Source organism: Scomber japonicus, chromosome 21 (genome assembly GCF_027409825.1).
Source record: "Scomber japonicus isolate fScoJap1 chromosome 21, fScoJap1.pri, whole genome shotgun sequence".
Classification (NCBI taxonomy): domain Eukaryota; kingdom Metazoa; phylum Chordata; class Actinopteri; order Scombriformes; family Scombridae; genus Scomber; species Scomber japonicus.
Genome location: NC_070598.1, coordinates 5,955,069 through 5,967,389, shown reverse-complemented (window position 1 = coordinate 5,967,389; position 12,321 = coordinate 5,955,069). Strand labels below are relative to the sequence as shown.

The window sequence follows — 12,321 nt, the reverse complement described above, 5'->3', positions numbered from 1 at the left end:
TCCATTAGATACTATTTGTATAGCACTTTTTATACATAGTAATATTACACAAAGTGCTTTACGTAGTAAAATAAGAAGAGGAAATAAATAATAAATAAATTAAAACTGAAGAACTGGCTGGAGAAATGCTGTTATAACTCTCACGTATTTGCAGTGGAGAAACATCAAAGGTAGGATAAAATGTAGAAATAAAAATTCAGAATAGCCAAATAAAATAAAAGGTAATAAAAAGATGAATGATATATGTGATAAATAAATGAATGAATAATAAAATAAAGTCACTATAAAAGTGGGTGAAAACAGGAATGTGAGGTTGGGTACTGAAAGGAAAACAATGACAAGAAGAAAATTAAATAATAAAACAACTAGGAAAGAGGAAGAGGAAATGTGACGAAGTAAAACTAGACATGAAAGGTGAAATAATCACGAAATAATAGAATAAAATGACTAAAACATAAACTGTAAGACAGGTGATTAAATAAAATAAAGTTCAATTAAAAGCCAAAATTAAAAGTTAGTTCTTAAGTTTGTTTGGTCCACTCCTCTGACTTCTTCACTGTATTTTAAACAGAACTGGAGCCCTATAAATACGCCGGTTACCCCATGCTCATCAAAACCATCACCATGGAGACGGAGGACGATCAGCTGTTCTCCAAAACCTCCCCTCTGCTCCCGGCGGCCGCTGAACTGGCCTTCCACACAGTCAACTGCTCGGCTCTGAACGCGGAGGAGCTGCGTCGTGAGAGCGGCATTGAGGTATAACTCGGCTCGTCTAAATCAAATATTACTTATCCATTTATTTGTGTGGTGTAACTTAAGTGCTTTTTTTTTTTTTTACTCAGGTGTTGTTGGACGCCCTTTCTCGGTGTGTCGCTGTGTTGACGGCGTCCAGCAAGGCAGACGATATGGCTGTTCAGGTAGAGTGATAAAAATCAAATATTCAGTCATGTGTTTACCCCCCCACCCTCATTCTTTATCCTTTTAACACTTTTTTTTTTCCTTTTTAATGTGCCACAGGTGTGCGGGCACATCTGTAAGTGCTACAGCGTTGCGGCTCAGTTTGAAGAATGCAGGGAAAAGATCATCGAGCTGCCGAGCATCATCAGGGACATCTGTCACATCTTGTACTACGGAAAGGTAGTTTAACCTTCTTACACATGAAAAGAGAGAGTTGGATTAAACAAATGTGTAATTAAGTTGCCCAAATACAGTTTAATATTTGACACAGTGCTTCATAAATGTGCTATTTGTGACATTATTATGTCATTTTTATGAAATCTTGTTAGTATATCAGTATTCAGGGTGCCTGCAGCTGCTAAAAAAATCATTTTTTCTTTCATTTAGGCTCCCTCTTGAGTAATTAAAGATTCTTAAAAACACCTTTTGGCCAATCCCGTTTCTAAAGCTCCCTAAAAACTGTCTTATCATTTCACTCAAATCCATCTTGGAGGCAATAAGATGCAGAATTAAAGTGCAGAGCCCCTTTGAAGCCACCGTAGCCTCTCAATGATTGATCTTACATTCTTGATTCAGTGTCTCATCTGTTGATTGTTATGTAATATTTTAAAAAGCACCTTCAATATTATCCTTGTATTTGTTCTGAAACCAGACATTTAACCCTCCTGTTGTCCTCGAGTCAAGGAAGGGAGGGAGGAAGAAGGAAGGAAAGGAGGAAGGAATGAGGAAAGGAAAGGAAAGGAAAGGAAAGGAAAGGGAAGGGAAGGGAAGGGAAGGAAGGTGGGAGGGAGGAAGGAAGCACAGAGGAAAGAAGGTAGAGGGGAGGAAAGGAGGAAGGAAGGTGGGAGGGAGGAAGGAAGCACAGAGGAAAGAAGGTAGAGGGGAGGAAAGGAGGAAGGAAGGAAGGAAGGAAGGAAAGGAGGGAGGGAGGAAGGAAAGAGGGAAGGTAGGCGGGAGAGAGAAAGGAAAAGAGGAAGGAAGGAAGGGGGAAGGCAGGGGGGAGGAAAGAAAGAAGGAGGGAGGAAGGAAGGAGGGAGGGAGGAAGGAAGGAGGGAGGAGAGAAGGAAGGAGGGAGGGAGGAGGGACAGATGGAAGGAAGGAAGGAAGGAAGGAAGGAACTGTAAAAACAGACGGGGTCAGTTTGACCCGGGAGGACGACACGAAGGTTAAATAGATTCATTTTCATTCAGCAGTGATTCATGTTCTCGCCTCTTCTCACCTCCTCTCAGGGTCTCCCAAAAACTGCAGCCCTGGCGGTGCAGTGCATCAGCTCCTTCGCCGTGGACTTCTTCCTTCAGACCCATCTGTACCACGCTGGTGTCCTCTGGCACCTGCTGGTCCACCTCTTCAACTACGACTACACACTGGAGGAGAGCGGCGTTCAGACCAGCCAGGACACAAACCAGCAGGAGGTCGCCAACAGCCTGGCCAAGCTCAGCCTGGTAGCTCTCAGCCGCCTGGGAGGCTACGTCCAGACACCGCACGCCCCCGACGGTAACAATCCTGTTTCGGAGACCAACGGCGTGGAGGCAACACCGCCGGAGAACCCCACCATCCGCAAGAGCCTCGCTGCCATGTTGACTCCGTACATCTCAAGGAAGCTGGGCACAGGAGCTCCGGCTGAGGTGAGTCGAACAGGTGTACAGGTGGGGGTTGTTTATGCATGGTAGAAAGTAGAGCTGGGCGATTATGACAAAAATCAAAATCACGATTAATTGAACTTTTAACCTCGATTACGATTAATGAACGATTATCTCCACCCTTAATGAACAATTATGGGGTTTTTTTTCACAGTTTCTTTAGTTTAGTATTTTCCACTGCTGCCCTCACACATGAGGATCTTTAGGGAGTGAAGATAAAGATGTTTTAAGGTGTGACGCTGTGGTTAATGTCTAGTTTACTTGATTAGAACTATGTAAAGATCATGGTTTGGGTTAAAATGATCACTGCAGACAAGTTTTCTAATTCCTTAAAGATATGCAACCTTTGCTGTCATGGCAACAGTGAACACCACCATTAACTGACATGAGTAAGATTAAGTCGATTAGAGTTTCTAAATGTCGGTTTCGATTATTTTTCAATTAATTGCCCAGCCCTAGTAGAAAGCCACAACAGGCTGAGTTTCACACCCTCTGTTGTTTTTTTAGGTCCTGAAACTGCTGAACAGTAACTCAGAGAACCCGTACCTGATCTGGAATAATGGGACGAGAGCCGAGCTGCTGGAGTTCCTGGAGGGTCAACAGGAGGGCAACATCAAGAGGGTGAGAATAACCCCTAAATAAGAACTAAATAGTATGAGTTATGGTGTCATGTGGGCCTGATTCAGATTGCAACTAAAAATCTGACTAGTATAAAAATAAAATGTTTCTCTGTGTTTTGTTTACAGGGAGAAAACGATAGAAGTTTTGGAGCTGAGTTTATATTCGATGATCATAGCAAAGAGCTGATAGTCGGAGAGATCTTTGTCCGGGTTTACAATGAGCAACCATCTTTCCCACTTGAGGTGAGCAGAATATAACAGCCATTGTGCTTTGAATAATGTCATCTAACATTTAATATGCTAGATTTTAATGCTGTTTTTTTACCATCCCATCCCATGTTTAGTATCCCAAAGCCTTTGCAGCCAGTCTCCTTGACTACGTCGGCTCCCAGGCTCAGTACCTCCACACTCTGCTGGCTATGAGTCAGAGCAACAAGGTCGAGTCCCAGCAGCACGCTGAGAGGCTCCGATTCGCTGAGATGGCTCTCGAGGCTCTTCGTAATGTCATCAAGAACAATCCTGGTGAGATGATGATGATGATGATGATGATGATGAAGAGGTCAAATGAATGATGTGTAGTATGTGTTAACCTTCTTCTCTTGTGTAATTACAGGTTCGGAGTCGGAGTGCATCGGTCATTTCAAGCTGCTCTTCTCTTTATTGCGGGTTCACGGAGCCGGTAGAGTGCAGCAGCTGGTTTTGGAGGTACACAGCGAACCTTGCTCTTACTTATCTTTCATCTTTTTTTTTTAGAAATATGATTCCTGTTGTCGTGTTGTCCTGTTGTGCCGACGCATCTGAACCTTGTTGGTTTCCCTGCAGGTTGTGAACACAGTCACATCAAACCAAGAGTGTGTGAGCAACATTGCCGAGTCCCTGGTATTGTCGAACCTTTTGTTGCTGCTGCATTCACTGCCCTCCAGTAAGAAAGCACTCTAAAGCACAAAAGAGCTCACTGTCATGCACTTCCTGTGTTTTATGTCAAAAATAACCCATTTTTTAAAATCTTTTTAGGCAGGCAAATGGTGCTGGAAACCCTGTATGCACTGACCTCCAATACTAAGATAGTAAAAGAGGCTATGGCCAAAGGTCAGTGTGTAATTCTTCATGTTCTTTCTTGTACTTTATTTCATATTTATGTGATATCTGAGTGTGTGGATGCTCATGTTAATGCTCTGTATGTTCCACAGGTGCTCTGATCTACTTGTTGGACCTCTTCTGTAACTGCACACACCCCCAGGTCCGCACACAGACCGCAGAGCTCTTCTCCAAGATGACCTCGGACAAGCTGGTCGGGCCAAAGGTCAGTGTGGGAAAGTATCTCGCAGCACATTAATGGGCTGAAGTTTTTAAATCCTACACATGCAGGGGCTCCGGTTAACTTTATCTTTTGTATTTAATTTTACTTTTGTTTGGTTTAAAGTTATTTTAACCTATTTTTTTACTCTTTTAATAACCTTTTTCCATCCTCTCTCTTATTCTCTTATTTTTTATTTTCTTATATTCTTACTTATTTTCTCTTGCATGCATTAGTCTACTTTTTTTTTTTTTTTTTTGTCTTTGTAATATTTTTTTATTGTCAGTTTATCAATCAACTGTGAAGGACTTTGAACTACATATATATACATATAAAGTTTTATTGATTGATACAGTTTGTAGCAGGTTTCTAAACCAGGGCTTAATGAATGTTTCATATTTATTTTTTGCTGTTTCTTCACATTCAAATAAGAAAAAAAACTAATCATTGTTGACCTTGCTCCATTACTTTCATATTCCCTCAATTATTTTCATAACTTCTTGCCTTCCAGGTGCGACTGACACTGATGCGTTTCCTCCCGGGCGTGTTCATGGACGCCATGCGAGACAACGCGGAGGCGGCTGTGCACATTTTCGAGGGAACGCACGAGAATCCTGAACTCATCTGGAACGACAACTCCAGGGAGAAAGTGTCCACAACTGTCAGGGAGATGATGCTCGAGTATGACGCTAAACCTCTCGACTTAATTCACTGTTTAACACAAATATCCAGCAGAGTGGTTAAGAAGTGTCCTAATAACTGCTAAATATGGTGTTTTTTTAATCTTTTCCAGGCACTTTAAACAGCAGAAGGATAATCCTGATGTAAACTGGAGAGTAAGTGAATTAATGGATTGTGTTGCTGTTGAACTGTAGTGTGTGTTGAGCTTGATAATTAACCCTTTGTGTTTGTGCTCAGTTGCCAGAGGACTTCACAGTGGCGTACGGAGCAGGACAGGGTGAGATAGAAGTCGGCGGAGTCTTCTTGCGCATCTTTATCGCTCAGCCAGGCTGGGTGCTACGCAAGCCTCGAGAGTTCCTGGTGTCCCTCCTGGAGACCCTGACCGAACTGATGGAGAAGAACAATCCTAATGTGAGCGGGGCTATAATGAGAAACACAAACACAGAACACTCCATACTTTCATTAATTTCACTTCTGACACCCATCTCTCCTGGTCCTGCTTGTTAGGGTGAGGCTCTGGAGACGGTTACCACGGCAGCGGTTTGCCTGTTCAGCACGCAGAGCCAGCTGGCTGACCAGGTTCCTCCGCTGGGTCACCTGCCGCGTGTCCTGGCAACACTCAACCACAAGAACAACGCTGTGCCCAAGTGCTCCATCCGCCTCATCCACGTGCTCTCAGACAATGAGGTGAGGTGTCAAAGTTGACTCTGTAAAAGTTGATGGTTAATTTCGACAGGTTACAGACTGCTAAATTAACCCAATAAACCTACATGTATAATTTATATTTGTATAATGCGGTGATGTTCACCATAGTTACAACATCCTCAGCTGCCATTTCCTGTTTGAAAAGTGGCCCCTCCCCTTCTGCTACGTAGCCAAGATGGTGTCCATAGTTCCCACTTTTTGACCGTTTTGAGTGGTACTTATAGTGCACTGCATTTTTACATACACTCAAAATGATAAGTGTAGTGTAGAAGTACGCAATTTGAGACTAAGGCTAGTTATCGTTTTTGAACAATTACGATACCAGTACCAATCCAAGTACTCTTAAAAGTGATACTGATACCAACTGAGTACTTTATTTTATTTCCCATCATGTGAATAGAAGCATTAAATTGCATAAAATTCCTCCACATTTAAATTATTTGATTTCTACACAAATGCATTTTGAAAGTCCTTAAATTATTAATATTTATTAAGTAGTCATATTTTCTAGCACTGTGTGTAAAAAGGATTGATTGCACATATCGTTTGGTGGGAGACGTTTCGATACTACTTGGTATTGATTTTTTTTTCAGTTGATAACTTAAATGTATTGAGCAATGATACCCAGCCATACACAGGACTCACTTTGCTATTTTTTTACATATTCATTAAGGATTCACACTTTAAAAAAACAGATGTATTATCTTCAAAATGTTCATAGCCCTGCTTGTTAAGTCATATTTATTTTAGTTCAATTGTGCAATGTATTTTTTCACTATAAAATCTGTACAATATCAAACTCAGGTATATTATCATTACACAATATTCCTTTTAACTTACTGTTACTATGTTTTATTGTATTGCTCATTGTTCATATTACTTGTTTTTAGTTATTATTATTATTCTTTATTTTTTTATTGATGCTCTTCCATTTTTGCTGCTGTGGGTCTTTGGGACTTTCTTCCTTCAACACAACTAAATCTGCCTCGTGTTTTTTTGTAGCTGTGTGTGCGCTCCATGGCTTCTCTGGAGACTATCGGCCCATTGATGTCTGGAATGAAAATTCGGGCAGACATGGCCGGGTTGGCGTGTGAAGCTCTGAACCGCATGTTTCAGAAGGAGCAGACTGAACTCGTGGCCCAGGTAAACCGTTGTGTCATTGTTGTGTTACAGTATATATATATTTGTCTTTTCAACCTCCTGTTGTCCTCGAGGGAAGGAAGGAAAGGAGGGAGGGAGGGAGGGAGGGAGGAAGGAAGGAAGGAAAGAAAGGAGGGAGGGAGGGAGGGAGGAAGGAAGGAAGGAAGGAAGGAAGGAAGGAAGGACAGAGGATAGAAGGAAGGGAGGAAAGTAAGAGAGAAGGAGGGAGGGAGGAAGGGAGGAAGGAAGGTAATGGGGAGGAAAGAAAGAGAGAAGGAGGGAGGGAGGAAGGAAGGAAAGAAGGAAGGTAATGGGGAGGAAAGAAAGGGAGAGGGAGGAAGAAAGGAAGGAAGAATGGAGGAAATAAGGAAGGAAGGAAAGAGGGAGGGAAAAGGAAGGAAATGAGGGGGAAGAAGGAAGGAAAGGAGAGAGGGAGGAAGGAAAGGAAGGAAGGTAATGGGGAGGAAAGAAAGAGAAGAAGGAAGGAAGGAAGGAAGGAACAGTCTAAACAGACGGGGTCAATTTGACCTGGGAGGATGACAGGACGGTTAAGGCAGCGTTGAGATAATATAATAAATGTGTTTATATGTTATTTCCCAAACAGGCTCTGAGAGTGGAGCTGGTTCCGTACCTCCTGAAGCTACTGGAAGGAATCGGCCTGGAGACGATAGAAAACCCTTCAGCCACCAAGGCTCAGATCGTAAAGGCTCTCAAGTCCATGACTCGCAGTCTGCAGTATGGAGAACAGGTGTGATAGAGTCTTTATATACAGTCAATAAGTAAAACAAATGAATGAATAGTGCAGTTATATTTCTGCCTTAATAAATAATAATCTTTTGCTGATGTGTGTTTTGCAGGTGAATGAGATACTAGCCAAGTCCTCAGTGTGGAGCGCCTTCAAAGACCAGAAACATGATCTTTTCATCTCAGAGTCTCAGACCGCAGGCTACCTGACAGGTACGCTATTTCTTTACATTCATCCTGCTTTTAAATTAACATTCTCTTAACGAGCGAGGCTGTTGAAATATTTCCCCTTTAAACGGTAAGTCTTGTGAGTGCTTCTCTCTGTGAGCTGACGTTGATTCCTAACGCTTTGCTTTTCTCCTAAAAACCCATCTTGTGGCTGACTCCTTTACTTGTGTTTTAAAAAAAAACAACCCCAGCAATCCCCTTTTTCTCTCCACTTACTATAACTTCCTGGCTCTACCACTTCCTCTTCCTCTGTGTCCTCCACATTTCCTCCTCAGGGGTATCCACTCCTTCTCTCCTGGCCGCCAGCAGCCCACTGCGAGGTGGGCTCTAGACTCCCGAGCTGGGCCTTCACAGCCCCTCCTCTCTCTTGCTCTGATGCAGGTAGACTTTTACCTCGCTCCTACTGTGCAAATTCCTCGCCTCTCTTTACCTTGCATCTCTTTCTACACTTCCACTTTCCATTCCCATTCTCCATCTTAGCAATCTTATCCCCATTCATTCATTCATCAACTCTGTATTACATTCAAAGGTCAGAAATGAATAAAAAATGCCTCTGAAAGTTTGACAAATTATTATTTTTGCCCCTGAAGTTTCTCAGATGAATGAGATTATTAGTCCATGTGATGTGATTTGTCTGAACACCGGGGGATTTCTAGGCTGCTAGGGGCAAAATGAGCGGAAAATCTTTAATTAGGAAACAATGATGCGTGATGAAATGAAAAGAGAAATATAAAAAAAATGCTGCTCAGTGTTGTATCCTGAAGTGGAAGAATATAGTGAGTTTATAAAAGTACTCAACTAATGATTGAATTGTGGTGAATGCAGAGGTTTAGGAGTTTGCTTTATTACTGCCACTCACACAAAAGACTAAATGAGTGAGTGAATAAAGAGTTTTACTGTTGATATCAGTGTATTCTGACACATTATACAAAACTAGGGTATTATTTTGTAGTTTAATGAAATTGATTTAGGCTCAAAAACACTAAAACTAAACAGGAAGTAAAGACATAATTTACATCTATAGTATAAAATAGCAATATTCCATTTATTGACTATTTATTTCATGACTTAATTTACATAAACTATAATATAAGACCATAATCTAGACAGGATGATATGTTTAAAGCTGTTTACATGTAGTTGGTTAGAATTCATCCATTCATATGCCTGTTCACGTGCTACTCAGCAGAGCCGGATTAATAACTAAACTAAATGCCCTCCTTTCACATTTCATCACATCAAACTTTCCTCAGTGTTATACCTTCAAACTCTTTCCTTCTGTCGTATTTAAACCTCACTGACACGTTATATTTACAGATGCAGTTTTAATGGGACATCCATAAGTACTGTAGAGGATGTTTTAAAGGATCACACAAATATTTTTCCAACCTATTACATGTCATATATTTTCATATACAAAAGCCTTGTTTTTAACTTAATGTTAACAGTACATATTATATTCAAGTATAAAGCAAGAAAGCAACACAACATTTTTAAAAGCAAACTAAAGAACATATTTTATTTTGATTAAGTTTTTCAGTTTGCTTTTTTATTTGAGTTTAGTTTTAGTGAGTTTAACAAGTGATTTTAGTAGTTTTAGTTTAGTTTTTATTTTGAGGAATTGACTAGTTTCAGTTTAGTTTTTATTTGCTTTTAGTCTTAGTTTTTCAGATAGAAGCTGAAAAGGATGAGAGTGTGTGACACCAAATATGGTTTATCATCAAGTCCTTTTTAATTTCATTCTTTAATCACGAAGATGAACTTTCAAATTTGTGGGATTTTTCCCTTTTAGTTGCCTCCCACAAATGTTCCCATCAGTCCTCATCACTATGACAACGAAAACGAAGCTGAATTTATCTGCAGTTCAGTTTCGTTTTAGTTTTACATTGTTCATTGTAGTTTTTATTTAGTTTTCTTTCATTTTTTTAATTGTAGTTTTTATTTAGTTTGCTTTCATTTTTTTAATTGTAGTTTTTATTTTAATTTCAGTTCACTAAATTATTTTTGTCATTGCTAGTTTTAGCTTTAGTCTTAGTTTCCGCTAACTATAATAACCCTGTGTCACACCGAATCTTATCCCTCTTCCTGTCCACCCCCGCAGGTCCAGGAGTAGCAGGTTACCTTACAGCAGGAACTGGCACCACGGTAATGCCCAACGTCCCACCCCCCGTGGACAACGACATTGGAGACCAAGGCTGACGGACACACCACAACACACCCAGTCACGCTCAGGCACCCCAGACTGCCGAAAACTGCCCTGCCCCGCCCTGCCACCCCCCACAGCCATGCGGCTTTCTTTCACGGGGTCGAAAGCTCCGATGGGGACCGCTCGGCTCAGCTCCCCCCGGACGAGGGGGGTTGGAGAGAGAGAGAGAGAGTGAGACAGAGAGAGAGAAGGATGGGATGGAGAGCAGAGTGGAGAGTCATCGTTTACATCTCTGCGACACCTCCTCCGATATCACTCTCCTCTCCTCCCCCTTAATTCCAAAACGGCACTCAAGTCTTCATAAACGCTTTCGAAATTGTTTTAACGGATGACCACATTTGTTTTTTTTCTTTTTTTTTTGTTTCTGTGCTACTTTTCTTGTTTCTTCCAATGACACACAGAAGAGTTTACTTTTTGTATGAATATATTTTTTACTCTAGTTTTTTTTTTTTTCGTTTCCCATGAAAAAGACATTGGAAGACTGAGGATTATTATTATTATTATTATTATTATTATTATTATTATTATAGCTAATTTGTCTCTTGTGTCTTACTCATATCCCGATTGGCTGCACTCACCCCCCGTAAATCCTAACTGGAGGGTAACATCTGTGCACAGGACCTACATCAACATGTCATTTACTAGTCTATTAAATGGATTACTGTCTGGAAAAAGGAAAAAAAAGAAAAAGGTAAAAAAAAAAATAGGATATCACAAAATAGATGTGTATGATTTTTCTGCCCTGAAAAGGTCACATTAAACCCTCAGACTGATCCCAGTTCGATCCACGCTCTTTTAAAGTCGACACAAATCTGCTTTTCCAAAAAAAACGTCTTCTGATCTAAATTCATTCTTCATTCTGCTCTCACTTTCTTTGAAGACTTGTCTTTCTGCCTCGATTGTTTTTTCTTTTTTTGTTTTTGTTGTTTGTTTGTTTTTTTTAAAGTAATTTTCCTTCCCCCAGAATGCAAAAAGCACTAGAAATATTTATAAGTGAATAAATAACCACAGGAAATGAGCTTCTGCTAAGACATGACGAATGACGTTGACTCTTGATTATGAATCTATGTGAAAGACTAGTGCAATTTGTGAAATGTTCAATGTAATATTGCGTATATAAACTTTCTATATTGAATGTACATTAAAAAAAATAAATCAGTCGCACTTGTACATAAAATTTTAAGAATAAAAGGGAACCCACAGTGTTGTTCTTTTGTATTTACATTTGTGTTTGTTAAAGTTGCAGATTTCAACAGAGGGCGCCATCGCTATTTCACACTTGTGTTTGAAAAGAAAGAATTATGAGTTATTTTTGCCTATTTTTGGAATTTGATGCATATATCAGCTCAGGAGGAAGTAGAATAATCACAAAGTATTGGTTGGAGTTTGATAATAAAAGGTGTTTTACCTTCAAGTTATAGACATGGCCTCCAACGTGACAGAGACTGAAGTCATGCGTTTGTTATTTTTTCCTCTATTTGGAAGATTTAGCAGATTTTTACATCCTAGGATTAAAAATGAACACTCAGTGGTTTATATTAAACTTTGACAACAATGAAATGACAAATAAAAATTATAAATATGTTAATTATTTCCCACTGGGATTGTATTTCTGGCAGTATAGTTATGAGACAGAGTTTTGGCTATTCTTGTTGGAGAAATTAAATTTTTACACTATAACTGAACAGTTGACTAAAAATATAAGATATATTCCAATATTTCATACTTTTGCTTATAATTGGAGGCATGACTGTTTTTTCATCCAGTTTTTGTGAGGTTTATAATTTGTATTTTAAACTCTAATACTACAAATATATGCCCATGTATTCAACAATACAATGACTCAACATATTAGTGCAAAATACGTATGTACATATACTTAGATACATATAACATAAGAGGAGAAAAATATGTTTTTGTATGTGCTACATATATTTAAAAAATGGGGGGAAAAGACTAGAAAGTTTAATTAGGTGTGATTTATTGTTCCACAGACTATATATAAAGTAGTTTTACTACTATGTAGTATATATATTTGCATAGAAATTATAGCATGTAGATGCTTTGTACATCACTATTCGTTTGAAAGACAAACATTTGTAA

General features: G+C 39.7%; 1 protein-coding gene across 1 annotated transcript in view; it reads left to right on the top strand.

Annotated features, from left to right (window-relative positions):
* LOC128382841 (dnaJ homolog subfamily C member 13-like) overlaps positions 1-11,425 on the top strand; it is a 37,520-nt gene extending 26,095 nt beyond the window's left edge. Inside the window, exons 35-53 of the mRNA XM_053342838.1 lie at positions 572-756; positions 843-917; positions 1,018-1,137; positions 2,187-2,582; positions 3,105-3,218; positions 3,344-3,460; positions 3,562-3,739; positions 3,831-3,922; positions 4,040-4,139; positions 4,232-4,306; positions 4,408-4,520; positions 5,026-5,195; positions 5,308-5,350; positions 5,433-5,606; positions 5,703-5,882; positions 6,903-7,043; positions 7,645-7,788; positions 7,898-7,997; positions 10,114-11,425. Coding sequence (XP_053198813.1) covers positions 572-756; positions 843-917; positions 1,018-1,137; positions 2,187-2,582; positions 3,105-3,218; positions 3,344-3,460; positions 3,562-3,739; positions 3,831-3,922; positions 4,040-4,139; positions 4,232-4,306; positions 4,408-4,520; positions 5,026-5,195; positions 5,308-5,350; positions 5,433-5,606; positions 5,703-5,882; positions 6,903-7,043; positions 7,645-7,788; positions 7,898-7,997; positions 10,114-10,211 — 2,615 coding nt within the window. The 3' untranslated portion in view covers positions 10,212-11,425. The remainder of the gene's footprint in view (positions 1-571; positions 757-842; positions 918-1,017; positions 1,138-2,186; positions 2,583-3,104; positions 3,219-3,343; positions 3,461-3,561; positions 3,740-3,830; positions 3,923-4,039; positions 4,140-4,231; positions 4,307-4,407; positions 4,521-5,025; positions 5,196-5,307; positions 5,351-5,432; positions 5,607-5,702; positions 5,883-6,902; positions 7,044-7,644; positions 7,789-7,897; positions 7,998-10,113) is intronic.
* Positions 11,426-12,321: the final 896 nt, after the last annotated feature.